This window comes from Oryza sativa, chromosome 11, assembly GCF_034140825.1.
Source record: "Oryza sativa Japonica Group chromosome 11, ASM3414082v1".
In the NCBI taxonomy this organism is placed as follows: Eukaryota; Viridiplantae; Streptophyta; class Magnoliopsida; order Poales; family Poaceae; genus Oryza; species Oryza sativa.
In genome coordinates, this window is record NC_089045.1 from 10418592 (window position 1) to 10444760 (window position 26169).

General features: G+C 42.0%; 1 protein-coding gene, 1 long non-coding RNA gene, 1 other non-coding gene and 1 pseudogene across 3 annotated transcripts; 3 read left to right on the plus strand and 1 right to left on the minus strand.

Moving 5' to 3' along the window:
- Nucleotides 1-2530: 2530 nt before the first annotated feature.
- On the minus strand, nucleotides 2531-3219 carry LOC136354150 (uncharacterized; annotated as a pseudogene).
- A 9029-nt stretch (nucleotides 3220-12248) lies between these two features.
- LOC112937221 (small nucleolar RNA R71) lies at nucleotides 12249-12355 on the plus strand. The gene has a single exon (XR_003239736.1). It is a non-coding gene; the product is annotated as a small nucleolar RNA R71 (small nucleolar RNA).
- A 2693-nt stretch (nucleotides 12356-15048) lies between these two features.
- Nucleotides 15049-15252, plus strand: LOC136353847 (subtilisin-chymotrypsin inhibitor-2A-like). Its single transcript, XM_066305134.1, has one exon. The coding sequence runs from the start codon at nucleotides 15049-15051 to the stop codon at nucleotides 15250-15252; it is 204 nt and encodes a 67-aa protein (XP_066161231.1).
- A 4003-nt stretch (nucleotides 15253-19255) lies between these two features.
- LOC9267756 (uncharacterized) lies at nucleotides 19256-20731 on the plus strand. Its single transcript, XR_001541148.3, has 2 exons — nucleotides 19256-19745; nucleotides 20293-20731. It is a non-coding gene; the product is annotated as an uncharacterized lncRNA (long non-coding RNA).
- The last annotated feature ends 5438 nt before the right edge of the window (nucleotides 20732-26169 follow it).

The following is a 26169-nucleotide window of genomic DNA, read 5'->3' on the forward strand; positions in this document are numbered from 1 at the left end:
TGGTATCTTATCATACACCAAACTACAAAATAAAATCCACAAATATACCTAGCTTTCAGCACAACCGAAATCCAAACATGCATCCGGAATTTCAAATATTTTAATATGATTTATTTTTCGAATATATTTTTTCGGTTTGATGCAATGATCATCACAATGTGTTGCCATGCACGGACACACATATAGTTTCTCTTCATATATCTCCAGGTCTTTAAATAGTACTATGCATTCTCCTCTTTGGTGCAACCATTCTGAATCAAAGAAACAAATTAAAGCCAGGGATTACTCCTCCTTCCTTTCTGTTCTCAAGATTGATCCCCACGTCATCCTACTGCAGCAGCAAAGCAGAAGAACAACACAATAGCAGCATAAGAAGATGACTACACGTCTACACCTCTCCTCCCTCTATTCTCTCCCCTCTCCCTCTCTTCCCTGCAGCAGGAAAGAACAGCAACCTCTTGCTTGTCCCGGGAGGTATTCTGTAGGAAACCCTCAATGTAGTGGTTGTTTTGGCGTGGTTAGGTGATTAGGAGCATACTTAAAAGACTCGGCCACTACTATGTAGACCATCAAACCCCACCTTAAAAATAACCTCTCCTCACCCTTCCTTTTCTAAAAGAAGGCTTACGACAGAAGTTTTATATGATATTTCGCCATTTCAATATAAATCTATATATGTACAATACTCTATACAAATGTTTCTTTTCTAAGATTAATTTATTTTTGAGTTTGTTAGCCTGATAACATTTTTTCCACTGCAACATGCATCCATAGAGTGTCATATTTCAGTGAGCACGATTACAATGAACAGACGGCACGAGGCCACATTAACGCCAATACCGTTATACATTTTTTTCCTAATACCACTTATTCCTACTGCATTGTGTTGATCAACTTTTTTTTTAACTGCATTGTTTATTTGCATATTATCTTTCCCGCGAAAGAAGAAATGAATTATAACAATGATATTAAGAAGGAATGATATGAGAATATACAAGGGAGAAGTTATAACAGAGAAGAGTAAATTGCGTCCGCGGTACACAAACTTGTTAGGTGGGTGCAATTTAGTGTAAAAACTTGAAAAACTCTCTCGTTTTGGTGCACAAACTTGTATAGGTGCGTGCGGACTATGACTAAACAGAATAGCAAATCTAATTTTGCTGAGTTGGATGATGAGTAGACCGCCAACTAAGCATTCACGTAAGAAGGACAGGTTCGCCTGCTCGTAAGCAATGGCCGTGTTTTATCAGAAAACCCCTTCTATTGTTTGGTATTTCGATCATGTATAATTTTTCAGTGAAACGAATCTGAGAGGTGTTCATAGCGGCGGGGAGCTGGGGAGGTCGAATCCGCGGAGGTTGTAGTGATGGGGGTCGAGCCCGATAGCTACGCCGTGGGGGGAGTCGAGTCCGACGGTGGCTACAACGGGTAGGTCAAGTTTGACGGCAGTGGCTGCAACAGTATTGTTGAGACTGACGATAGTGACAGATGGCGAGGAGGTCAAGTTTAGTGGGAGAGCTTAGAAGTTGATGCTGCGGTAGGCATTTGAGTGGCTTGCTTTAGGCCAACATTGGTTATCTCAGACTCTGACAATTCATATAGCAACTTTGAAGCCTAGCTCCAATGTTTCAGTGCAGACATTGAAGCAGCAAGGAATTAAGCCATTGTGCCGTCAGATTAACAGCATGAACATTAAATCCACTGAAGCAACAAGGATGTAATGCTTAATTGTACACATTGTGACAAAATCTGAACACAATGAAACACGTGAGTGCATATTTTGAACAGAAACTGAAATCCTGAATAAAATTCAGTGAATAACCTGAATGAAAACTAAATGCATAACTTGACATGAATTTGATTGTGCACTAGTAATGTAACTCAAAATTGATAACATGGAACCAACTTTATGAATGCATAGTATAAACTACTGTTTCTTTTTCTTGGGAGAGTTTTTCTTCTTGGGTGCTGCACTTCTCTTCCTCAATGTGGCCCTGCCTTGTTTGGTTGATGTGGTTAGTGGTGGTTGAACCCCTTCTCTCCTATTAGTAGCAATGAAAGCAGTCTCTGGCACTGCTCCTGGATTCACCCTTTCTTGATGGTTGCTAGCAGCCTGTAAAAGATTATGTACTAATGTTATGATGGTTGCTATTAGCTGACAAAATGCTAGCTTAATGAAGGATTGTTTTTTCTTTGAGAACTTAATGAAGGATTGTCACCTCCTTAATAAAAGCTTCCACCACAGATGAACTCAGATAGTTAGAATTTTGCTGGGGTATGCTAAGTAGGTGCATTTCCTAAAACAAATATATGTTCTGTTTAAAATTCCTTGTTAGTGCAGCTAAACATATACACAAGCAAAATGAGCATCAATAGTACCTGAGTGATGACAGGTTCCTGAAACAAATATACAATGAGTTTAAAATTCATAGTTAGTGGAGATAAACAAATACACAAGCAAAATAAGTATAAATATTACCCGAGTGATGACAAGCTCTTCTGAATCAACAATTGATGAAGTCGCCATTTGCTACATAGGTTGCTTCTGAAGTTTTAAGTCAGCCTTCCTTTGTTTACAACTAGTTTTGTTGTGACCACCATTTTTGCAGTAGCTACAATGCATCTCTACTCCATGCTTTGAAATTTTAGTCCCACCCTCTAGTTCCTGGGGCTGTTTTCTCCTAGTTTTCTTTGGCCTCCCCACTTTCTTCTCATATACTGGTGGCTTCACCTCTATACCCTGCATCTTCTCCCAGTGGATACTATCTCTCAGTGGCATTATGTTGTAGCTATAAGCTTGTTCATAGCACCTGGTTGAATAGAAAAATGACACTACATCCTCTGGCTTGATTCTTTCATGTCTTAGACAGGAAATGGCATGGTTACAAGGAATCCCAGTGAGCTGTCACCTCCTGCAATCACATCTCTTTACATTAAGTTCAACAATGTATTGAGATCCTTTGTCGCTAACCTGAAATGCTCCCATCCCAGTAGGCAAAACATAGCATGTATTAGCCATCTCTGTATTTTTCTCGACCTTCCGTTTTATTTTTGGGCAGAGGCCACATGGCCAATTCCTTTCTAGTTCTTTTTGCTTGGTGTACAACCTGTTCATGATCTGATTTCTAATCCTCTCAAGCATAGACAAAATAGGCATCTCCCTGGCATCAAGAATGTACTTGTTAAACACTTCTGAGTTATTGTTAAGAAGGATATCACACTTCGGAAAGTCACTGAAAAAGGCTCGACACCATTGGTTTGGAGGAATTTCTTCAAGGTACTTATAAGCTTCACTACTTAATGCCTTCATCTTTTCCATATTGGCATTCCACTCGGGCACAGTGCTAGATCTTGCAATAGCCCAAAGTTGGTTCTTTAGTGTCTCCCCTTTATATAACACTTGAAAATTTTGATATAGATGCCTCACACAGAATCTTTGTTCAGCATGAGAAAACTCCCTTCTCACAGCTGGAACAAGCCCCTGGAAACGAATTATGAAGAATTATAGTTAGGAACTAAAATGTAAGTTATGTATATTATGAAAAATCAGACGAAGTCATACCTTCTGCCTATCAGTCATCACTGTCCATGCAGATGTATTCTCAATGCCAAGGTCTTTTTATAGAGTGTCAAGAAACCAACTCCAGCTTTTCAAGCTCTCAACTTCAACTACTGCAATTGCAATGGGAAAAATGCAGTCATTTGGGTCCATACCAACAGCAGTTAGGATATGGCCACCAAATTTTGTTTTAATATGGCATCCATCAAGACAAATGATAGGTCTACACCCAGACATAAACCCTCTCTTGCAAGCATCGAATGACATATACAAAGTATGGAAGCAACCAAAATGTAGGTTCAGGTAGAATGAGCTCCCTGGGTTAGAGGTTCTCAATTCTTGTCCATAATCGCATAATTGGTTGTACTGAGATATTTCATCTCCATATATGGCCCTCATAGCCATCCTTCTAGCTCTACCTAGCTTGTGCCTAGATGGTGTTAAGTGGAGTTCCTTCTGAATTTTCTTAGCAAAGCTCATCAGTGTCATTTTATCATTATCTCTAAATTCCTCAATGTACCTTTTTGCAAGATACTTAGCTGTGACGGCCTTGATCTCCCACTGTTTAGTGCAGGTGTGCTTCTCTATATATTCCCTTACCACTAAGCATTTGACTCTATTATCCATAGATGCAGACAACATCCATGGACAACCTTCAGCATACTTAGCTTCAATTGTTGTTTTGGTATTCCGTGTCTTCTTAATAGCAACTCGGTTCTTTATAGTATATTGATCTATTGCTTTCCTAAGCTCTACAGCATCTACAAACATCATGCTAACCTTGAACTCAGGTGTCTCCATGTCTACATCAGCCCTAAAACTCTTAAAACTGAACTTGATTTCTTCTTCTTCTTCTTCAGAAATATCTGGCATCATCAACCTTTCATCTTCAAATGAACCATAGTCTGAACCCTCCACTTTATTATGCGCTAACTCAATTTGCCCTTCAACACAATTATCAAACAAGTCATCATCCCCATGATCAATCTCATAATCACTATCAACAAAATCTGGATCTTCAGTTCTTGACTCCTCTTTATCATCAATTTTAGCGTCGGTAGCACGTTTATCTACAGTCAACTCCCCACCATCACTCTTAGCCCTAATTATTTTACTTGGTTTCACAGCAGTACGCAAAGGATCTGAACCAATAATTGCCACATCTTCTAAGTCAATAGCGTCGACTATATCTTGATGATCTGCATACAAAACAAATGATCGGACCCTAGGTACAAGAGCGACCATACTATTAGTGTCTGCATCACACTTAACCCTCCTCAACCCATCATTTAATTGTTTGCCAGGAAGCAACCAGTAAATTTTGGTGTTATCAGATTTCTCATATCCTAGTTCTTCAATGAAATCATCAACCCACAACAGTGACCAAGAATCTGACTCACAATGGTCAAACCAGCTTACTCTACCATCAACATAAGCCCGGTTTACACCATTTCCCATAAAAAAGCCTCCGTGGTGCATCTCAATGCTGAATTCTTCATCTTCGGAATCTACATATATTGTGTACAGATAATTATTCATCTTCAGAACAGTTTACTTTAGGTTCAGATGTTTAAGGGTATATCCAGGAAGAAAGCATAGTTAACAACAGAAGCTAGCAGTACATTAATGATCAAATTGCTCTCCAAAAATACAAATTTGCCATGATCACTTCTATACCATAAATGTCAACAAAAATTACAGCTTTTGTGTACCATGAACTAGCTCCTGGCATAAATTAAAACAACTGATAGTCCTTCTCGTTTGCAATACCTAATAAATCGACAATAAGAGGAAGAAATCTCCACAAAAATTGGAATTGAGAAAGACAATCTCATTTTTGACCATGATAAACTAAAGTACTCACTGTATACAGGAGATCGTGCACCTTCACTTCGCAGCCCTGGCACCATGTTGCCTCAGCGCCGGCGGCAACGTCCTACCACCGCTGCCCTAAACGTGGCCGGCGTGTTTTCTCCCAGCAAAGTCCTACCGCCTGGATCCAATTCGCGGCCTTCCACCTTGATCCAAATATCAATCTCCTGATTTATCTCCTTTTGTTGCAAACTCAATTGGCGGTAGGCTATCGTGAAACTGATCTCTAGCATGGGCATCATCGTGGGCTACAACACAAAAGAAGATTCGGAGGAATTGGAAGATGTATGAGGGGTTATTTGCAAATATGTGTAGCCAACTCATGCCCCCATAACGTGTGTATGCGCCAATGTGGCATCCTAATCACAAGCCAACTCAATAAAATTGGTGATGAAGTCATGTCTTGGCCTTGGTTCGCACGCACTACGCAAGTTTGTGTACCGAAAAGAGAGTTTTTCAAGTTTTTACACTAAATTGCACCCACCTTACAAGTTTGTGTACCGCGGGCGCAATTTACTCAACAGAGAATCATATAGGTGTGGAGGATTCTATCGATGCATCTGTCACAGGCGTTTCATCAATGCTAGCACACAAGAAGAGCCCTATCTCACAGGCGTTTGTCAGCCGCACCAATTCGCTATAGAACGGTATCAACTTGGCTACCAGGATGAAATAGCACATTGCTAAAATAAGGCAAAAGCTAGAGCGTAATAAATTCCCCATGTCTCCTAGACCGTAATTAATAGGCGGCAAAAATCACAAAGATGTTACTTGTGCATCATGCATGCTTGAATCGCTGAAGGGGCTAGCTTTTTGCAGGTTGTACAAGCAACTCCCTCTGTTGTTTATATGTTTCACAACGAAGTGCAATCCTTATTGACTGATCAACATACATACATACATACATACATACATACATACATACATATATATATATATATATATATATACATACATATATATATATATATATATATGTGTGTGTGTGTGTGTGTGTGTGTGTGTGTGTGTGTGTGTGTGTGTATGTGTGTGTGTACAGTGATGTCCCGATCTTCACGGCATAGGATCAAGAACCGATAAAGCCTCAAATAGACCAAGAAAACTAGCTACAAGCAGCCAAGATAACCGTGGTTCCTGACGATCATACTCGAAGCAAACCACCGTCTCTATTATGGCAACCTAAATTGAGAGTTCACCCAACCACACTCTAAGTTACCAACCAACACAACCTAGAACCAATCAAGGAAAAATCCTCAAAGGGACCAGAAACACCAATTAGGGGGCATCGAACACCACTTTTGTAATCCCACAAGGAAATCACAACAGCAAAGGGGTAGATATCTCTCTGAATTTGTTAGCACATAGCTAAACAAGCATATTCTCATCGTCAAAAGTTTTTCAAATGATAAAACATAGGGGATATTTATATTACGAACAACCCTACTAGATGGGGATAAACATGACTGCTGAAATTCAAAGTAAGTGAGCTAGCTCAAGGGTCTCCATGAGTCATTCCCGAGCAGGTTCGCTGGGCCCTTTCAGCTTCTGTGCAGTATCCACTAAAATAGACATTATTCTCTTATGGGAACTCGAAATGACGAGCCGTTTGTTAGAGATAAAAGTAGACTTGATTATATTTCCAATCATATATATCATGCATGGAGGAAGACGACTGGCTGGATCACACATCCAATGGAAATTGGAGCATCTGCGCGTAACCGGTCTGCTCGTTGTTGTGAACCATCTCAATTTGAGCAAGTGTCACTTCATCTTCTGTGCAATACATCACATCCTCGATGCAGTCGTTCGTTGTTGTAGCAGTGAAATGATCCTTTGACATAAAACTTAAAAATGCAAATGTACACCATTTAGATATTATAAAATTTTCATCATTAGTAAAGTTCAATTCAGCAAGAAACGAGTTAACCTTTTGTCTTCTTTTGATTTAATGATGTTGAGTACTCCATCTATGCTTGGCACAATCTCTTAGTGATGGAATAACAACATGACTTGGCGTAGTCGGTCCTTGAGATGGTAGCACTAGTCCAATTGATAGTTTAAGTTCATATAATAGCAAGTGTCTTGCACGATTACTTTGCCTTGGTGTACTGGTGGTAATCGATCTGAGTCAAGTCTCTCTCTTTAAACACAAATATATGCTTTAACCTACAATCATACAAGCCATGCAGCAGCCTTTCCTAATGAATACAGTAAGATTTGGAGTTGAGCATAGCCTTAACCTTGCATTGATGTGCAATAATCACATTATGTGTGAATGGCCTTGGCCAGGGTGTATCAATATACTGCTCCCAAGTCCAATGTTAATATAATGTTAATACTTGGTAGGAGTTTAGCATGTGCATATATGTGGGTGTATGATATTGATCATAGTGCATGAGGAGTATCTATACAAGTCACAAGAGTTTGACAAAGTTCAATGGAATGGCGAGTAACCAAAATGTATAAGGTTTAACCATGATAGTACATTTTTGGCTCCGGTAGGAATTTATATCAAATGAGGAACTTTCAAATTTAAGTCAAACTAGGATTAGGATCATAGTAACTCTTATTTACTATCTCGTATCTTGCAATAACTTAGACTCAGATTAGCAAGTGCAGCTCATTTACCTCAGGTTCCCAGATAATTGTTGGCTACTTATATTTAATCTTTGAGAGAGCACTTACCTATGAACCCATATATAAGAGATATAAAACAGAGCAACTATTCATCATTTCAACAAAGAGAACTAGCTTGTCTTACCTAGCATGACTCAAACCTATCCTATCTTTTTGGTATTTTCTATTTTGCAAATTTTTATGTTGTTTTCAGTTTATAAGATGCAATTGGAAAGCAAATATGCAATTTGGAAAGGGAAATATGCAATGTGATACAAGTTACCTTAGTGGGGGAAGAAATGTCTCCCCCCAAGCTTGGCTTTCGCTCAGGGTCCTTGATAAGGATTGAACCCCTGGAAGCGGAACTATGCTTGAAGGTCATCATGCTGTTGCTGCATCATGTCGTTGATGCTGGCGAACTGAGCATCAGCAGATTGTTGCCATTCTTGCGTTTGTGCTACATGTTCCATGAGGTTGTACTGGATCTCCCCCGTCTGCATATCAAGGGTATCCATTCTCCTAGTAATTTCACCCAAGTCCCAACGAGAGGATCTCGAGCGCTATTCACTTCGAGATGGAGGCACACCACTTGATCTGGGAGGTTGGTTGTCCCCCGAATGTATGTCATGAGACGCATGCCATCGGTCCTCACTGGCACTTGCCCATCTTGAGACTCTGATGTTGTGACATGGAGCTTGGGTCCATCCGGGTGCATCCCCAGTTGGTTCCCAACCTGCCTCATACATCTGCACGGGTGTTGAGGATGGTGAACTTTCCTGTTCGTTCCTTGTCATGTTGCGCGTCTCCCTGTTTGCTCCACCTACACGAGATTCTTCTATGGTCTGCAGGGGAATGGTTAGTTCATGGCAGTTGTACAAATGATTCCTCGCATTTGGCAACGGGATTTCATTTGTACAACTGGAGAAAAAGTATAACAAAGATCCATCTACTCCATGTTTCAGAATATGCCCTTGCACTAGATAAGTCTCATCAATACACGGACGAGCGGCTGACATAAAAGCAATTTGGTTGTTAACAACCCCGAGCCCTTTTGCTATCCGAGTAATTAGAGAAGTGCAGTCAACAGGAGAAGAAAATCTTATATTCTCTAATCATTGTCTTATCATACATTTCACATGAGCAATTTTGATCTTTCAAACCATGGTAAACATGATAATCAATTCATCCCCCCTAATGGGTCTAAGATCACCTCTAGGAAACAAAGTTATAGCAATCCATTTGTGCATGAGCCAAAGTGTAGGATTATGAATGTCATTCGTCCTAGGTTTCTTGCAAATTGGAGCACCAGAAATATCTTCCCGAAACCTATTTTTTCTCGAACCCAGAAATTCCTTTCTAGAGATCGATTTTACAGGAATCGTGAAAACCAAGAAGTGTACTTAAGCCTTTCCATGTAAGTGTATACTCCTTATGGAAGAAGCGAAAATAAATTCCATCTTCTATTTCTTTCAAAGTGCACAGAATTTGCAAAGTAAGCAAACGAGAACCAGGTTTATCTACCACAGGAAATCTCTGCCATCAAACAACTTTCTAAATAGCACGAAATTCAACATCCATACCTATCTTTTTCAGCAGCTCTGGAGAGTATTCTCGCGTGTGAGCATATTCCTAGTCACTCAGCATGTAGTAGGCTTGTCTTTCCCGATCACCGACGAGGTCGAGGTCGGTATCGTTCAGGAGTCGTCGCGGAGCTTCGGCGTCTTCCATCGAGACATCAGCTGATGAATGAGTGCTAGACTCGTCATGATGACTTGATGAAGAGCCGGACCCCTTGAACAGACGAGACAATCGCCTCCTCATTCTGCACAATGGAGCAAGAACGGATTAACTCGGCAGGGTTTAGAAATGACAAGAGTTTCACCTGCCGATTAGTTTCAGCAAAGCACTTGTATGTATGCAACTAGTATTTGAATTTGAGGGAAACTATCAAAGCTTGCTGAAATGGGGTGGATTTCCCTCTCTTGGCCGACTGGTTTTTATAGGGTACCCACAACGGTTAAAAATGACATGTGGGACCACTAGATGTTACCCTACCAAAAATGGCAAATAGTCGTTGCCTGGCTGGTTCGGCCGAACCCACCAGTGGGTTCAGCCAAACCCCTGGTATGCCCAACCGGCCCCACTTTTGGCCGTTGGATTCCAACGGTCAGCGCGGTCGTGGCATTGTGAATTTTCGTTGAAAATTTTATTTTGGTTTGCTCTGAAAAATTCATTTGAAGAATTTCCTCAAAATTCAAAAATCCTAAATGTAATTTTGAAATTCAAACATGTGTTGATGCAAAAATTCAAATTGGTGAAAACAAATATGCGGATACATACCATTTTACCTGTTGGCGAAGGTCACGTCATTTTAAGTCCGACGTGCAGGACTGTACCTCCTTTTAGTTTAGTGCACGAATTTTCCAGCCGACTCTAGAGGTGATGGAGTGGGCATCTTTAGCTTTTCCTTCCATACCTTCTTTGGTTTAGATGCGGAAGACGGCTTCTTGTGAGTCGACTGCTCTGACTTTTTGGCCAGTGTACTTGGTTTTACCGGTGTCTTCCAATAACCGTTCCTGGGCATCGTTGTTTCCTTCTCCAGAAAGTTCTGCATAAATTTCACCAGGCTATCCATCTTGGGTGGCTCCACTTCGACCACTTGTATATTCTACGGGTTTGGCCCGTACTTGATTGAAACTCAAACTTCTCTTCCTTCCCGTTAATATGGAAAAGGATACTTCCCGTTCCCACGTCAATGTTGGCTCCCGTGGTGCTAAGGAACGAACGCCCCAGAATGAGTGGCGTCTCTTTTCCTGTATCCATATCCAACACCACGAAGTCAAACGGGATGAAGAAGTCCCGTATCTTAAATGGCACCTCCTCCGCTATCCCTGCCGGGTAACGGACTGACGAATTAGCCAGTTGTAGGCGCATCGGTGTGGATGCCAACACCGTGAAGTTGAGCTTGTCAAAGACGTCCTTTGGCATGACGCTAACACTGGCTCCAAGATCGCACAAGGCCCGGTCAAACTGATGTGCCCTGATCGAACAGGTGATTGTAGGACACCTTGGATCCTTCTTCTTTTCCGGGAGCTTGTGGAGTATGACGTCGTTGCATTGCTCCGTCAGTTTAACCACTTCCGTTGTTGGGAGCAGTCTCTTGTTGTTGAGTATATCCTTGAGATAACGGGCATATGTTGGTACTTGCATAGCATCCAACAATGGCACATTGATGTGGATCTTCTGGATTACTTCAACAAAACGAGCAAGCTGCTCATCCGCTAACGGTTTCCTACTCCGTTGAGGAAATGGCAGCAATCGTGTGTCGCAGTATATCTGCGGCACGGTCTTTTCTGGCTGAACCTCTTTGTCAGCTGAGTCATTAGATGGCGCTTCTTTGGCTATCCCATTAGTTCCTGCAGGGTTAGGATATGGCGAATCACGAGTGGACTTACCTCCCCTCGTCGTGATCGCCTTGACATTTTCTACGGAGGAGTCGGGTTGCCCTAGAATCCTCCTAGTTTCATTTGCAGGGACTAAGGAAGCTAACTGATCTAGTTGGGTTTCTATCATTTTATGGAATCTCAGCTGGTTTTGGAAAGCGGAGGCAAAGCCATCTAACTAAGCATTTATGTTCTCTAGGATCTTGTCATTAGCAGCTAGCTTTTTGCTTAAAGCATCAGTAGTTTTGGTGTGCGCAGAAACGAGATCCTTCAAGAAGGGTTGGTTAGAGAAGTTACCATTGTTGTTACCTCCATAATAATCTGGGCGTGGCTGGTTCCACCCCTGACCTCCTTGTGGATGATGCCCGTTGTTGTTGTTGCCCATGTACATCGCCTCCTCACGAGTTTCTGGGCAGTCATTCCCAGAATGACCCATGTTGCTGCATACCTCGTATGTAACGTGTGAGTCCAAGGCCTTAACGGTTACTTGTGGTCGTTTCTTGTCGTCATCCAAGTGTTTCCTGAGGAGGTCAAGCTTGGTAGCAAGTAGTTCTATCTCCTTGACGGTGTGCATGCCTCGCTGATGGGTCTGGAGTCGTTCCTCGCTCCAACCCATATTGGAGACCATATTCTCTATTAAGTCAACCGCTCCTCGAACCATTTTAGAGAAGAAAGCTCCTCCGGTTGCCGCGTCCAGGTGATTGCGGGACATGGGCATGAGTCCATTGTAAAAGTTTTGCAGGATCAGCTAGTCGTCCATCCCATGATGAGGACAGGCGGCCACGTACTCCTGAAGACGTTCCCATGCTCCGGGAATAGACTCGTCCCTCGTCTGCTGAAAACTGGAAATCCATCCACGAAGGGCATTTGTTTTGCCCATCGGGAAGAACTTCGAGAGGAATACCGTAGAGCATTTGTCCCAGGTGTTGACAGCAGCACGATTGGCGTAGAACCACTGCTTCGCTCTCCCGAGGAGGGAGAACGGAAATAGCCTCAGCCTGACGGCGTCTGGACTGATGCCCTTGATGGTGTATGTGCTACAGATCTCTAGGAACTGCTGCAGATGAGCATTGGCATCCTCGTTAGGCTTGCCACAGAATGGGCTAGCCTGCGCCATCGTGATAAGGCTGGACTTCAAGTCGAAATCCACGTCTCCCATGTTGATCTGCGACCCAATGGCCACATTGTCAGCAGAGGGATCAATGAACTCGCGAAGGGTCTTGTCAGCCATGGTCTTGAAAGTTGGTGGCGCTGGTATGGCTGGTTTCTCTGTCGGTAGAGTTTTCTGTGGAGCAACGACTCACGGCCTGACGCTCCGAAAGAAAGCTTCTGGATTTTCATTGAAGTTTTTCGGCAAGTTGAAACCAGTCATGCACTACCCTTTTTTTAGAACAGAAGTGAAAACAACCAAGGTTAGCTTGGAAAGGAAACTGATTATATAGAGGTAAATATAAAGTATTAGTTCAGGTAATCTCTATTATGAATCTTCCCCGGTAACGGCGCCAGAAATGCTTGTTAATATTTCTTAACGACATTACTAGAAATATAATTCCCAGCAATAACGCAGAAATACTCCTGGTATATTATGGTTACAGAGTTTATCCGCAAGCGCACGGATATACCATTGTAGCATTTCACCCGATAGTATTCCAAGGGTATCGTATTTATTTTATCCCGTGGGAAGATCATGTAGAGAGAACTTGACTAATAATTTATTTGTTACTTGTGATGATCATATCCTAAGCAGGGATTAAGATAATCCAGGGGTAGAGTGACACACAAGCAGTAGCTACTCATTCTCATGATATAATATCTAAGCTAAGTAGAAAGAATAAAAAAAGGAAATCTATTCCTATACTTCTAGTATACATAATATACATACATTCTAGATATCTGATATACTAGCTAATACCTTCTATCCGATGCTCTCATGGTACTTCGAAAAGCCACTCCTGACTGCCGAGCTTCTTACGACAGCCCGTCATGACCATACAACCGGGGCTAAATACGGAGGAATACCCTCCCCAGGGAATTAACTTAGGATTATATACACGCGCGGAGGAATACCCATACTGAGCTGTCACCATCGGCGGCCCACCTCTCATCCGCAGCATATAACTCCAGATAATGATATATCGTAATCTAGACACCACGTCTAAACTACCAAATACTACTCCAATATCATCGTCATGACATAGAGTAATTGCATAAGCAAACATTATACCCGCATCTAAGCATCTCCCAGATAAGCTAGCAACATATTCAGTATAACATGAACATAATGTAAAGTTGGCATTTATATACTCGAAAAGTATTTCAATACCATAAATGTATATAGAAGAATATTCTAATAAAAGTACAAAGCTTACAAAAGAGAAAAGGAAAACTACTAGAGATGTACCCGAACTCTTCTGAAGGCTTCCGAACGCCTGATTTCTACACTAATTCTATTCTACTAAACTAAACTTGAGAGAATATGAGAGAGCTTTGCTTGAGGTGTGTGTGTGAAGTGAGAAGATGAGCTCCTTTTATAGGCAGGTAATGACGGTTATGACGGTTGGAATGGTCGGTATTACCCTCGAACCGTCATTGGGGATCAATCCTAGCCGTCCATCCAAACCCTGCATCCACCGGTGCCACGGGAGATTCGGCCGAACCCCCTGGTTCGGCCGAACCAGGGGCCAGCCCAACCAGCCCACCTTTCGGCTGGCGGCCTCCTCTATTCCTCCTTTATGTAGACTTGTGAATTTTGACCCAGTTTGTCGTGACAATTCTGAGTTCTTGGCCCATTCATACATAAGTCTGATTCTCGACATCGCCTGATTGATTTATCGTTTGTGTTGATGTCGATTCTCCTCCACTTTACGGTCAATCTCTGCAAAGGTTAGTATACCTAATACTAGTGGAATATTATTATTCTAACATATATATGCAATGCAATTATTACTAGTTCTCCTCTATTTTGGTAATATTGACGGTCGAAACTGATCGATAACGACCGTCAACAGCGGCTTAGGAACGTTTGTAAGAAGTTTAATGGACTTTTAATATATAATGGATTTGGGCTAACTAGAGTATTCCAACTTAAATGAATGCATGATGTGCATGTGATCCGTTTGGCATACGTATCAACGTCGTCACCGCTAAAGAAAAAGATACAAGCATGCAATGCCAAACGCCTTCATTTCTATATATGAAATTTATTTGTAATGATCGATGGCCAAGTTAGGGCGGCCGGTGCCTGCAGATGTAACGGCCCGGACCTGGTCATGGTACACATATATATGGCCGGTTGGCCGCCTTGCCCCACGCCTCTCTCTATTAATTGTAAAATTTGGCACACCGATCCAAAAGATCGTTTCTTCAGTAGTGTGTGTCTCTCTCTCTACAAAACCAGTCAATTAGTTGTCATCCTATAGATATATATATATATATGATCCGGACCAGCACGGCTATAGCCTAAGAGCAGGTTAATTGGGCACAACAACTGATTGCATTATTGCATTGTGTCCCTCGATCTCCAGGCAGGTAGCTAGCTAGGGTCGTCGTTGTGCGAGAATGAGCAGCGACAAGTCGTCGTGGCCGGAGGTTGTGGGGCTGCCGGCGGAGGCGGCGAAGCACATCATCCTCAACGACCGGCCGGACGTTCACGTCGTCGTGCTGCGCGTCGGATCCGTCGTCACCACCGAGGTCGACCCCAAGCGCGTCCGCGTCTTCGTCAACAACTCCGCCACCGTCGCTCAGGTCCCCAAGATCGGATAGCATATATAGCCTATAGCTGGCTGTGCTACATATACGTACGTCGACGAGATTATTTATAATTCTGCGCATTTAATCTCTTGTTCTCTTTATGCGTCTGCGTAGCTATGGAAAATAATGTTTTGAATATTACTGCAGTTTAATTTAATTTATTCATCGCTGTTGCTGGCAGTGATTACAATTTCGGTTCGACATTTCGGCCCCCACCTGGAAATCAACATAACGACCGAAATTTGGTCAAAGGTATCAAATCCATTTAAAATATCAAAAAAATTTCGGTCCGCAAAGTGCCGAAATTCACGAAATTTCGGTCCAACCGAAAAATTGGCCGAAATCGAAAATGCAAACCCTGTTGCTGGCAATAAAGTGGAATGTCATATTTTTTTGATCCGAATATAAGTCCCTTACTACTTAAACAAAACCTATATGAAAAGGTGCATGACTGCCAGTTCACACAGTTCTCTGGCTAAGGTCGGAGTAAATTAAATCGGCAGTGATACAAAGTGAAAACAGTTCTATCTATCCTTGAAATAATTAAGATGAGATTATAATATTTTTTTTGGAATTTGCTATAGAACAGCCTGCTGAACACTACTACAGAAAATCACAAAGGATGCGGCACTAGAGGTACCAGAATAATTAAAACCGGTACCTATAGACCTTTTCCTATTCCAGTGAAATGGAAAAATATATAACCGGCACCTTTTAGGAACTATAGGTGCCAATTTAAAGAAAAAACTGGCTGCTAGTTTTCTTAAAAAACAGACACCTATAATGTATTATAGGTACCGATTAATTAAAATATAAATACCTATAGGCCACCTTTGGCAGCCCGGGATCCCGGGGGATCCCAGCCCATTCCCTTGGGAGAAAGGCCCACGGTGAAAATTTCCACGGGCTTTTTTCCTGTCCATATGGAAGCTCACGAGGCAAGGATTTCCCCGCCCAATCCGCGGGGAAACCCTAGGGAAAGAACCCCGACCTCCAGAGGTCGGGAAATTTTCCTTGCGCGATCCGCCGCCACTTCTCTCTCGCACAGAGTCTCTTCTCTCGCGCGCGACCAATGTTGGGCGCCGCCGCGCCTCCTCCTCCGGCGAGACACCACCAGCGCTGCCACCGTACCAGGGTAAGCCTTCTTCTCTTTCCACACCTCTCCTCCTCCTCCTCCTAGGGTTTTTGCTCTTCTTCTCCTCTAGGGTTTCCCCTCAGATCTTGGCTCAGTGGCTCAATCCTCTCTTCTCATCTTCCCCCAACAGCTTCTCTAGAACGGCCACCGTCAATCTTGCTCCCACCTGAAGCAACACGACGCACTCTCTCCAGTGGCAGTGCGCCAGTGCCCCATCCCCCAAGTCAACCTCGACAGCAACCAAGAGCGGTTCTCCAGTGGCCGTCACTAAGCATCGCTAGCACCGTGACTCAGTTCGACTGGTTCGTGTCCTTGATCCCAAATCTGTGCTGTGATTGTTTATGGTTCAGTTTGGTTTGATTGGAAATTTAATTTTTGCATCTTGTGTGAATGTGGAACTAATGAGAGAAACCACGGTGAATCTTGTGTGAATGATCTTTGCAAAGACTTGTTAAGTTCTTGTTTTTTGGTAGACATGTCCAGGCTCAGAAAAGAGTTGATCTAACGAACCACAGGAGAAACCAATGCTTTGCTTTCTTCTGGAGTGTGAAATTTGCATGCAAAAACTGATTAGTAATGTCTTAACATTGCATCAGTAGAGCCCAGGTCTCATCATTGCATGTTTTAACAATCAACATATTATTCTTATTTTGGGAATCTGTCCATGATTAGTACATGTCAAAAACAGGATAGCATTAGTCGTCAGTGCTTAGAGCTTACAGTCAAGATGGACAGTAGGTTATCGCGCATGTGTGATGACAATTTACAATTGTGCAGGTTCATATGCTTTAACACAAGCTACGAGGTAAATTAAACAACGTTGATTAAGAAGGGAAGACGCGCGTCCACTGCTTCGACAGATCAAGTACAAGAATCGTCAAGTATGCCTCCTTGTACTTCCTCTCTTGCCATAATTTAATTTAAATTTAATGCGCAATTTGCAAAGGGTTATTGTACTTTAGCCTGCACTGGTATGTAAACCTTAACTTCTTCACTCAAGATTACTATTTAGTTTTTTTTTCTCTGCTCCGTTTTGTTTCCCTTTTCTCATCTCTAGCTCTAGTTTTACCATGATTCTGTGAAATGAATATATTTAGATCTAACAAAGAATCTTTTTTTTACTGGACAGAGAATCATTTTTTGCTGGAGTTATTAGGAACATTTTATGTTTAGCAATAGTATATGTTCTGATATCTTCATGAAATTCATTATTAAACTGACAACAACCCTTCAAAGCTGAACACTATATCGCTCATCCATTAGACCAGCTAATGCTACTACTATTTTTTTTCTGAGGAGCCAAATTGCTGCATAGGTATGTTTGATGGCCCTACGATTTAATTTGATAGCTCTGCTACATGTATACTTGATTCAATTTCAGCAGATGTAAATGTTGCAACTCTTTGTATTCAGTTCATCTGGTTTAATTCTTCTCTATTCTTGATGGTACTAGCTTAGCTTAATTCTGATCCATTATTGTAGTCTCTATCAGGGAACTGTATAATTAGTGATTAATTTAGCATGCATGTGAGACTAAATAAATGGTAAAAATCTGATTTTTGATAGGAACTCACTGGCAAAACAAACTGACCTAAGTACTAATTAATTAAAACAACAACTACTACTCCTAATTAGTACTGCTAAGTGCTAACCATAACTATCTACACTAATGACAATGTTTGTGTGCTTGCTTGGGGGCATAAAACTAAGAGACAGAGTTAGCTGGAGATGGCCACGGTCCGTCTGAAGCATTGCACATTAATTTGCATCTCAAACTGTAGTAGCATGAGGCTTTAATCTGTCTGATCAGTTTGCACCTAAACAGCAGCTCAACAGCACTGCAGTTCAGCTGAAAATGTTGCAAAAGTTTACCCAATGAGGACTCACATAGGGGGTATATATATGAGATGCACTTCTTTTCCTTGTCATGTCCATAATGATAATTGTCCTCTTGCACTCTTCATCTTGCCATGATTCAATTTGAATCTCTGGATTGGCATAAACAAGGATTGTCCCACACAAAGCTATACTCTAGTCTGCATTTTCTATACAAGAAGTATTTGAATACTTTTTTTTCTACCAACACTACAGGTTGCACCCTTACTTTGTGTTTTTAATTCTTGGATGTAGGCAACAGGCCTTGCCCTCGTATATTCAGCCTTGTTCTCAATTTGGAGCAGCGATGGAGATAGTTGATGCTCATGAATGCAGGAGGAAAACACTTCCAAAATATTTGTAAATGATAATTGTATGAATTACATCTTGTATTTGCTGAAAGTGATATTTCTTGGATGTTCATATAATACTTGGCTAAATACTGTAGATGGTACCTCAATTTGATCATCTCATGAATTAAGCTGATGCTTGTATCTATAATGTTCTCTATTTTACCTAGAATTTATTGCTCTACTTGGAGTTCATATGATTTTTCAGATTTTTTTTTCATGCATTTTTAACTGAATTATTCTATTTTTGTGCTCGGTTATGTTTATTTAGACATTTTTTTATCTTGTTGTGTGTGCTCCAACTAGCCATTCTTTGGTAGAGTAGGCTCAAAACTTAAAAACCCTAATCATCCCCCAGTCCCGTGAGCTGCTTCCTAATGATAGCAGGGAAATCTCCCCTAGCGGGAAGTGCTTCCCCTATGGTACAGGGAAAATCCCTGTATGGGGTTTTTTCCCAGGGGTTTTCTCCCCGTGCATCCAAAGGAGCCCATAATATATTATAGATGCCGAATTTTAAAAAACTGATAGCTAAAAACCAAGCTAAGTCAATCGATGCCAATCCTTATCCTTAAACCCACCCATATAACCGCCTCTCTCTCTCTCTCACTTTCTCTTACTCGCTCTCCCCCACTGTCTCTCTCTTTCTTTCTCTCTCATCCCTGCCCCCTTCCCCTCTCGCCTCCCTCAACGGCGGCAGATCTGGCAGAGGCGATGGCGTCAGCGACTCCTGCGGGCCGGATCCGATGGTCCTATACCCCCTCCCCCTCCCCCTCCGCCCCTAACCTTCTTCCGTGGCAGAACTGGTGGCAGCGGTGGTGTCGGTGGCTCCCGCGGGCAGATCCAATGGAGGCGATGGCAGTGGTGTTTCTGACAAGCGGGTCCAGCGGTCCTCTACCCCCTCTCCGCCCCCCCCCTACCCCCAAGCTTCTCCCTCGGTGGCGGCAGTGGCATCGAGGCTCCCACGGGCGCATCAGGCATAGGCGACAGTGGTGGCATTTCCAACAGGCGGATCTAGCGGCCCTCCACCCCCTCCCCTTCCTCCGCCCCCAAGATTCTCCTGTGATGGCGGCGGTGGCATCGATGCTCCTGCGGGCGGATCCGATGGATGTGGCAGCCGGCGGTGGCATTTCTGACGAGCGGTTCCGGTAGTCCTCTACCCCTCCCCCTCCACCCTAAGCTTCTCCTGTGGCGGATCCGGTTGTGGCGGCGGATCCCGCGGGTGGATCCGGCAGAGGCCAATTGATTGTTGTTGTTGTTGTTGTTGTTGTGATGATGTTGTTCTTGTTGTTGTGATGATGACTATGATCGATAGTTCGTTGTGGATTGATTTTGGGGGTGAAGAGGGATGGATGCGCTAGGTGCATCGAGCCCTTTTTTTTTCCCAACCCGGGAACCATAAAGGTGTCAGTTCCTAAGCAACACCTTTTAGGAGACTCAAAGGTGCTGCTTGCTTGGGAAATCCAGCAACTAACATGTTTTTTGTAGTAGTAATATTTTTGTTTCATTTGCGGAATTTATGTTAATTGGAATATTTTCCAAGATTCATGTTGGAGGGTTGTCGGGCCGGATAGCCGACCGGGTTGAATCATGAGCCCAAGAGTGATAACTGCACGGTCCACGCTGCATATGCCTTCGTTTCCATCGGTACTCATGCTGTTCAAAATTTAATCCCCATTTTTCTCACACACGCAGAGAAGAGAGGATTGATTTGGATCTATTCTTATCGGCGCCGTTGTCGTGATGCCCTCTTCTCCAGCGGATGGCGGAACCCTTGGGCTTGGCTTCGTTATCAAGAGGGTGGAGCGTGCGGCTTATTTGTGGAGGTTGAGGTTGTGGAACAATCTCGTCCATTTTTGCTACATCATCGTCGTTGGTGTTTGATGCCTTTCCATCCGCCACTGCCAGTGTGTGCGCACTTTTTTCAGAGATCGGTGACTGCAACATCTCTGATATATGGCAAATTTTGTTACAGGACACTTCGACTTCATGCTTTTAGCCGTAGGATACTGGCCGAACTCACTTTTAGGGGAAAATACTCTATAAACATGGTAATTTGCCAATGGACACCACGCCGATTAGAATAATAATTTCAGGTTGAGGAGGAGAGAGAAATCACGTAAAATGTCAAAAACGCCCATGGGCCCACATGTCAGCTCTCCTATCTCTCTTCTCTTCTCTCTCTATCTTCTTCCAGCGATGCCGGTCACCGCCGCCCTGCGGCGCCTTCTTGAACCGCACCCACATCCGCATCAGGTCGCTTGCCGATGGCACATCCTCCCGCCCGTAGCTCGCCCACCACTTGCTCTCTTATGGCAAGATCGAGTACATCAGCAGCGGGAGCCGCAGCAGCAGCTGCACCCCGTCCCGAGCACCGCGCCTTCCTGGATGCGCGGCGGATCCCCATCGCGACCTCTCCTCCCTCTCCAAACTCTCTCGATCTCGTCCGGCCGGCCACCACCGCTGTCTGTCTTCGTGCCGTCGTCATTGCCGCTGCCGCATTCGCCGTCACCATGCCGACGCAGCTGTCACCTGCACGTAGCACCACCGCCATGCCACTGCCGCCGTCAAAGCCACCGCCGTCGCCACCGTGCGCCAGGATCTTGATCTTGAGACCTTCCGCCGCCGCCTCCTCGTCGTCGTCCTCACCCTCCGCCACTGCCGCCCCACGCAGCGAAGGCGCAGTCACCGCCACACCGCAGTTGCCGCAACCGCCATCGTCGCGCGTTGTCGTGGTCGTCATCAGCATCGCCGCCGCTGCACGACTCCCGGTGCACCCAGTGCTACACTCCGCCACTGTTGCCGCCGCACGACTGCCGGCGCTCCCGGTTGAAGAGAGATGGAAGATATGACATGTGGGCCCAAGGGCATTTTATAACTTTCACGCGATTTGTCTCTTCTCTTCAACCAGAAATTAGTATTTTAATCGGCGTGGTGTCCACTGGCAAATTACTATGTTTATGGAGTGTTTTTCCCCAAAAGTGAGTTCGAGCGGTGTCTTACCGCTAAAACCACGAAATCAAAGTGTCCTGTAGCAAAATTTCCCCTTGATATATCACTCAGTCTTCTTATTGTTCCACTGAAATTCGAACGTATTGTGCTTTCGTTTTGTGGACGCAGCTTTTAGCCTGCACTCTGACCAGGTCCTCTTCTGGCTTCTTCATTTTGTATAGAGATTAATATTTCTAGTGAACATAACTTAATTAGTTTGTGTAGTTCTTTCATCTACTAAACATAACTTAGTTTGTAGATTTTTTTTTATTTTCGTAGTTTTGGTTTTCTAAATTTTTTTAGTTTTGTTAGGTATTAAACATGATTTGTTACTTTTGTAGTTTAGTCAGCTACTAAACATTAATTAGTTTTCTTAGCTAATACTTTCTTTGTATACTTTTTTTTAGTTTTGTACTTTTCGTTTTGTTTCTATCAGATTTTGATAATTTTGGTATATATTAATCAGGCTAATGCGCTCTCTACATGATAATAACTATAAAATCATATTATTTAGATCATAGCCTATCTTCTATTTGTTTTGTATTTGTTTTGTCAGATTTTTGTAATTTAGGGTTTTGTATCTTGTCATAGCCTATTATAGCATAATTCCTACACCTCTGAAGGGTACATATTAATCAGGCTGTTGTGCTATCTATATGACAATAACTATGTAATCATATTATATTATTTAGGTCATCGCTTAGCCGTGGCTTCTCGTCGGCACAAGCCATCAAAGGCTGACCGGTGGTAGGGTACCCATTAATGGCCGTGCGTCTGCTTGTGTGCGCAATAAGGGCTGTATATGCAGGCATAACAGCTTCCATTTCTCTCGCCCATCAACGATTCCTGATGCCTTCCAAACTTAGATAGAGTTGTGCTGCTTGATCGAGGAGCTGCTTTAATATACTTTAGGTCGTCTGGGGTCATGATTGTCGAATCTGTACTAAATATGTAATATATGGTCGTTTCTTTCTTTGAAGATCTTCTGAAATAAGACTTCAACAGGGTTACTCTGAAGTCTTCATGTTAGAGCAGCTCAAAATACTAATCTGATGGGTGATGCTATAATACAGCTATAGATAAAATAATGAATGATTTAGAAAGATGAGTGAACAAAACATACTAATATATAGAGCGAAAAAGTGCGATGCTATAATACAGCTATATTATTGCAGCCGAGCTGTTTTCATTGAAGTCATTGATTGACGTAGCGGTACTGAACATGTACTAAACGGGTAGGAAGGTTTGATGATTTATTAACAGTCCACAGTTACACTATGAAAAGTTTAACTAAATTTTCCTTTATTTGCATGGGCTTAATTTCATAGGTTCTCGAGCACCAAACGGCCACTAGAACGGTAACCACTATCTCAATCGGACGGCAACCCCCATTACAATCGGGTACGGCATCCGTCACAGCTTAGAAGTCACAGATGTGAAAAGTTATCTCAATCGGGGCAAACGGCCGTCACGGGTGAAGCTATCTCAGTCGGGCCTTAATTAAAGCCCATCACTGATAGCTTTGACCCTGATGACCAGTCAAACTATAGCCCGTCACGGATGACCAATCTTAATCGGGTCACAACTAGCGTCCATCACAGATGACTACTAACCTCAATCTGGCCTAAACTAGAGCATGTCACGGATGACACACATCTTAATCGGGCCTAAACTATAGCCCGTCACAGATGACCCTTATCTGTGATAGGCAGTAACTATAACCCGTCAAAGATGACCCTCATCTCAATCGGACACTAAGTTAATGCCCGTCTGTTAACAACCAAATTTGGTAATTCAAGTATCGGAGATGAAGATAGAATCGAAGTGGAATCCAAGATGGAGATCGTTCTAGAAACAGAGCGAGAATCGGCTAAAGTCCGAATCGGCTGCGATCAGGATTCGAAGAGTTCGAGTCGGACAAGGTTGGCCGATTAAGCCGATTCCGACAATATGACTCGGTACACATTGTCGGGTTGAGTTAATGTGCTTGATGAGGATTGCCTTGCATGGATTGAGTCCTGAAAAGGCAATTGTATCTATTAATTAGGATATTTCATGTAATTTCCTTAGAGATAAGTTTGGGCAAAAGTCTGCCGCAAAGACTTATGGTATCTTAGAGTTTGTTAAAGATAAGAGTCGTGTCCGATATGGACATATTTTGTAATCTCGGGTATAAATAGATCCCGAGCCGAATGTAATACAACAACACACGTTCAAATACAATCTCGGCGCATCGCCACCCTTTTACTTTCGTTTTCTTTCGACGAGTTATTGCTTTCGGGTTGAGCTGCATCGGTTTCAATCTTCAACTAGAGGTAAAACTTGTTATGGCGGCTTGCGTTCTCGGGATTAGTGCTTCCATCATTATGATACTCTAATTTTGTTTACGTAAGTTGTCGAGTTATCATATATCCTATATAATCTCTGGCAATATTGTTATTTAACCTTCAATCGGCTAACATCTGACGCTAGAAGGCAGCCGATCAGGTTAAATACCAACGTTGACTTAGATTATATAGGGTGTCCACCACTCTATGAAACATCCAACAGCTTGATTGTCTAGATATTGTCCTTCTTTTCATACTTAATGCTGCATCAGTTAAGTTTGATCTATTAAGTCGTACTTAGAATCTCAATCTCTAGCCTGCTTTTGGTTGCCGATTAGGGTGGTATCGGGGTTTTAGCCGATCTTACCTGATTTAGCCTTATGTTTCATTTGCTTAATTGATATGCTAGATCTGCCCTTTATGTTAAGATCTTATTACAACAAAGTATATTAGGCTTCTGTTTGGTATATTTTACTTGCTTTAATATCTTAATATAGAGTAGTGTCGGAGTATTAGCCGATACATGCTAGATCTATCTGATCGGCTATACTGTAAGCGTTTATAATCTCATTGTTAATATATATATCGATCTAAGTGATTTATACTGTCTCGGCATGGCGACCGATCTATCCCAATCACTTGATTTAAGTATATATCGACATAAGGATTGTATGTCGTTAATATCTACAGCCGATCGAATAGGTTTAGTTCTTTCTTACTTATGCATGACTGCCGATCGATTCAAATATGACATTGGCTTAAAGATAAATGATATGTCATCGGCGGCTGGCTGATCGGCTATCATTTATGGATTTAACCGCTATTTTCTTGTCTTTGTTTCTTGTTGATTGTAGGATCAAATCAACTGGCACGCTCACGAACCTAAAAGCAAGATTTTTGGACCTGCACTGAAGTTAAGTAGATCTTCTAGGCATCGTATTTTCGCATCAACACCGCCACAGATGAGTATAATAAAAAAATTATTTTTTGGCTAGTCTCAAGCCTTTGCTAGCCATGACGTCCCGCCTCTATCAGGCTGGGCTAGTCTTTTTTGTCCTCACTTGAGTGCACCCGATCAATCACCCATCCCAAAATTGCTCCAACCCAAGCATGCTTAACATCAAAGTTCTTTAGAGATCGGCTTCCGGAAAAGAAGTTGTAACTTGTATTAATCCTATTAAGCCCTAGCCAGGATGTCACACCCCAACATCCTCTATTCATATACATTCATTCACATACACAACCATCAATAGATTTAACACAACCACATTCGCATAACATCCATTTTGATCACATATTTCACATCTATTTACATATTTCAACAGCAAAATCGAGTTAATTGGATAAAATATATATTTAGCAAGTATTATCATGAAGATGAGGCAAATCAGACTTCTAGGCAAAAATGAATTTCGAATTGAATTTTATGATACTAAATGAACTCATATGAAAAATCTGTCAAAAACAAAGGTGTAGAACTCATTGAGATCTGTCAAAAATAAAGCCCGTCACAGATGAGTAATCGGTGACGGGCTCTATACTAATGCCCGACTGAGATGACCTATCTCTATCGGGAATTAAATAATGCCCGTCACCGATGAATATTTTTCCATTTTCCATATGAAATGTTTATATTCAATTTATGTGGTATTTTTTATTTGCAATTTATGAGAACTTTAAATTTAATTTTAAGCCGATTTTTGTGTATCTAATGCAAAAATCACAAACAACAAAATTCTATAACTCATCGAGATCAACAACAAAATTGTACAAATCATCGAGATCTACAACTATTGTATCGGTCCTTTGTACAAATAAGTTAATTTGAACAATTCAAATTTTGAATTTTCAAAATTTGACAACTTCGAACAAAAATTGGGATTAATAAATGATTTCAAATAGAAAAGTCACCAAAACCAAAGTTATAGAACACATTGAGATGCAAAATTTTTATTTTGCTCATTTCTCCATCTCACTCTATTTGAACAATTTGAAATTTGAAATTCAAAGTTTGAGAAATCCAAATAGAATTTTTTGTTGGTGAACGACTTCAACTGAAAAAGTCATCAACAATAAAATTGTATAACTCATAAAGATCTATAACTTTTATTTTGGTCATTTTTCTATATAACTTTTTTTGAAAAGTTTGAATTTAAATTTGAAAATATGATAACTTCAAACAACATTTTCAAATACTAAATGATTTCAACTGAAAAAGTTATCAACAACAAAGTTGAATAACTCATCACGATCT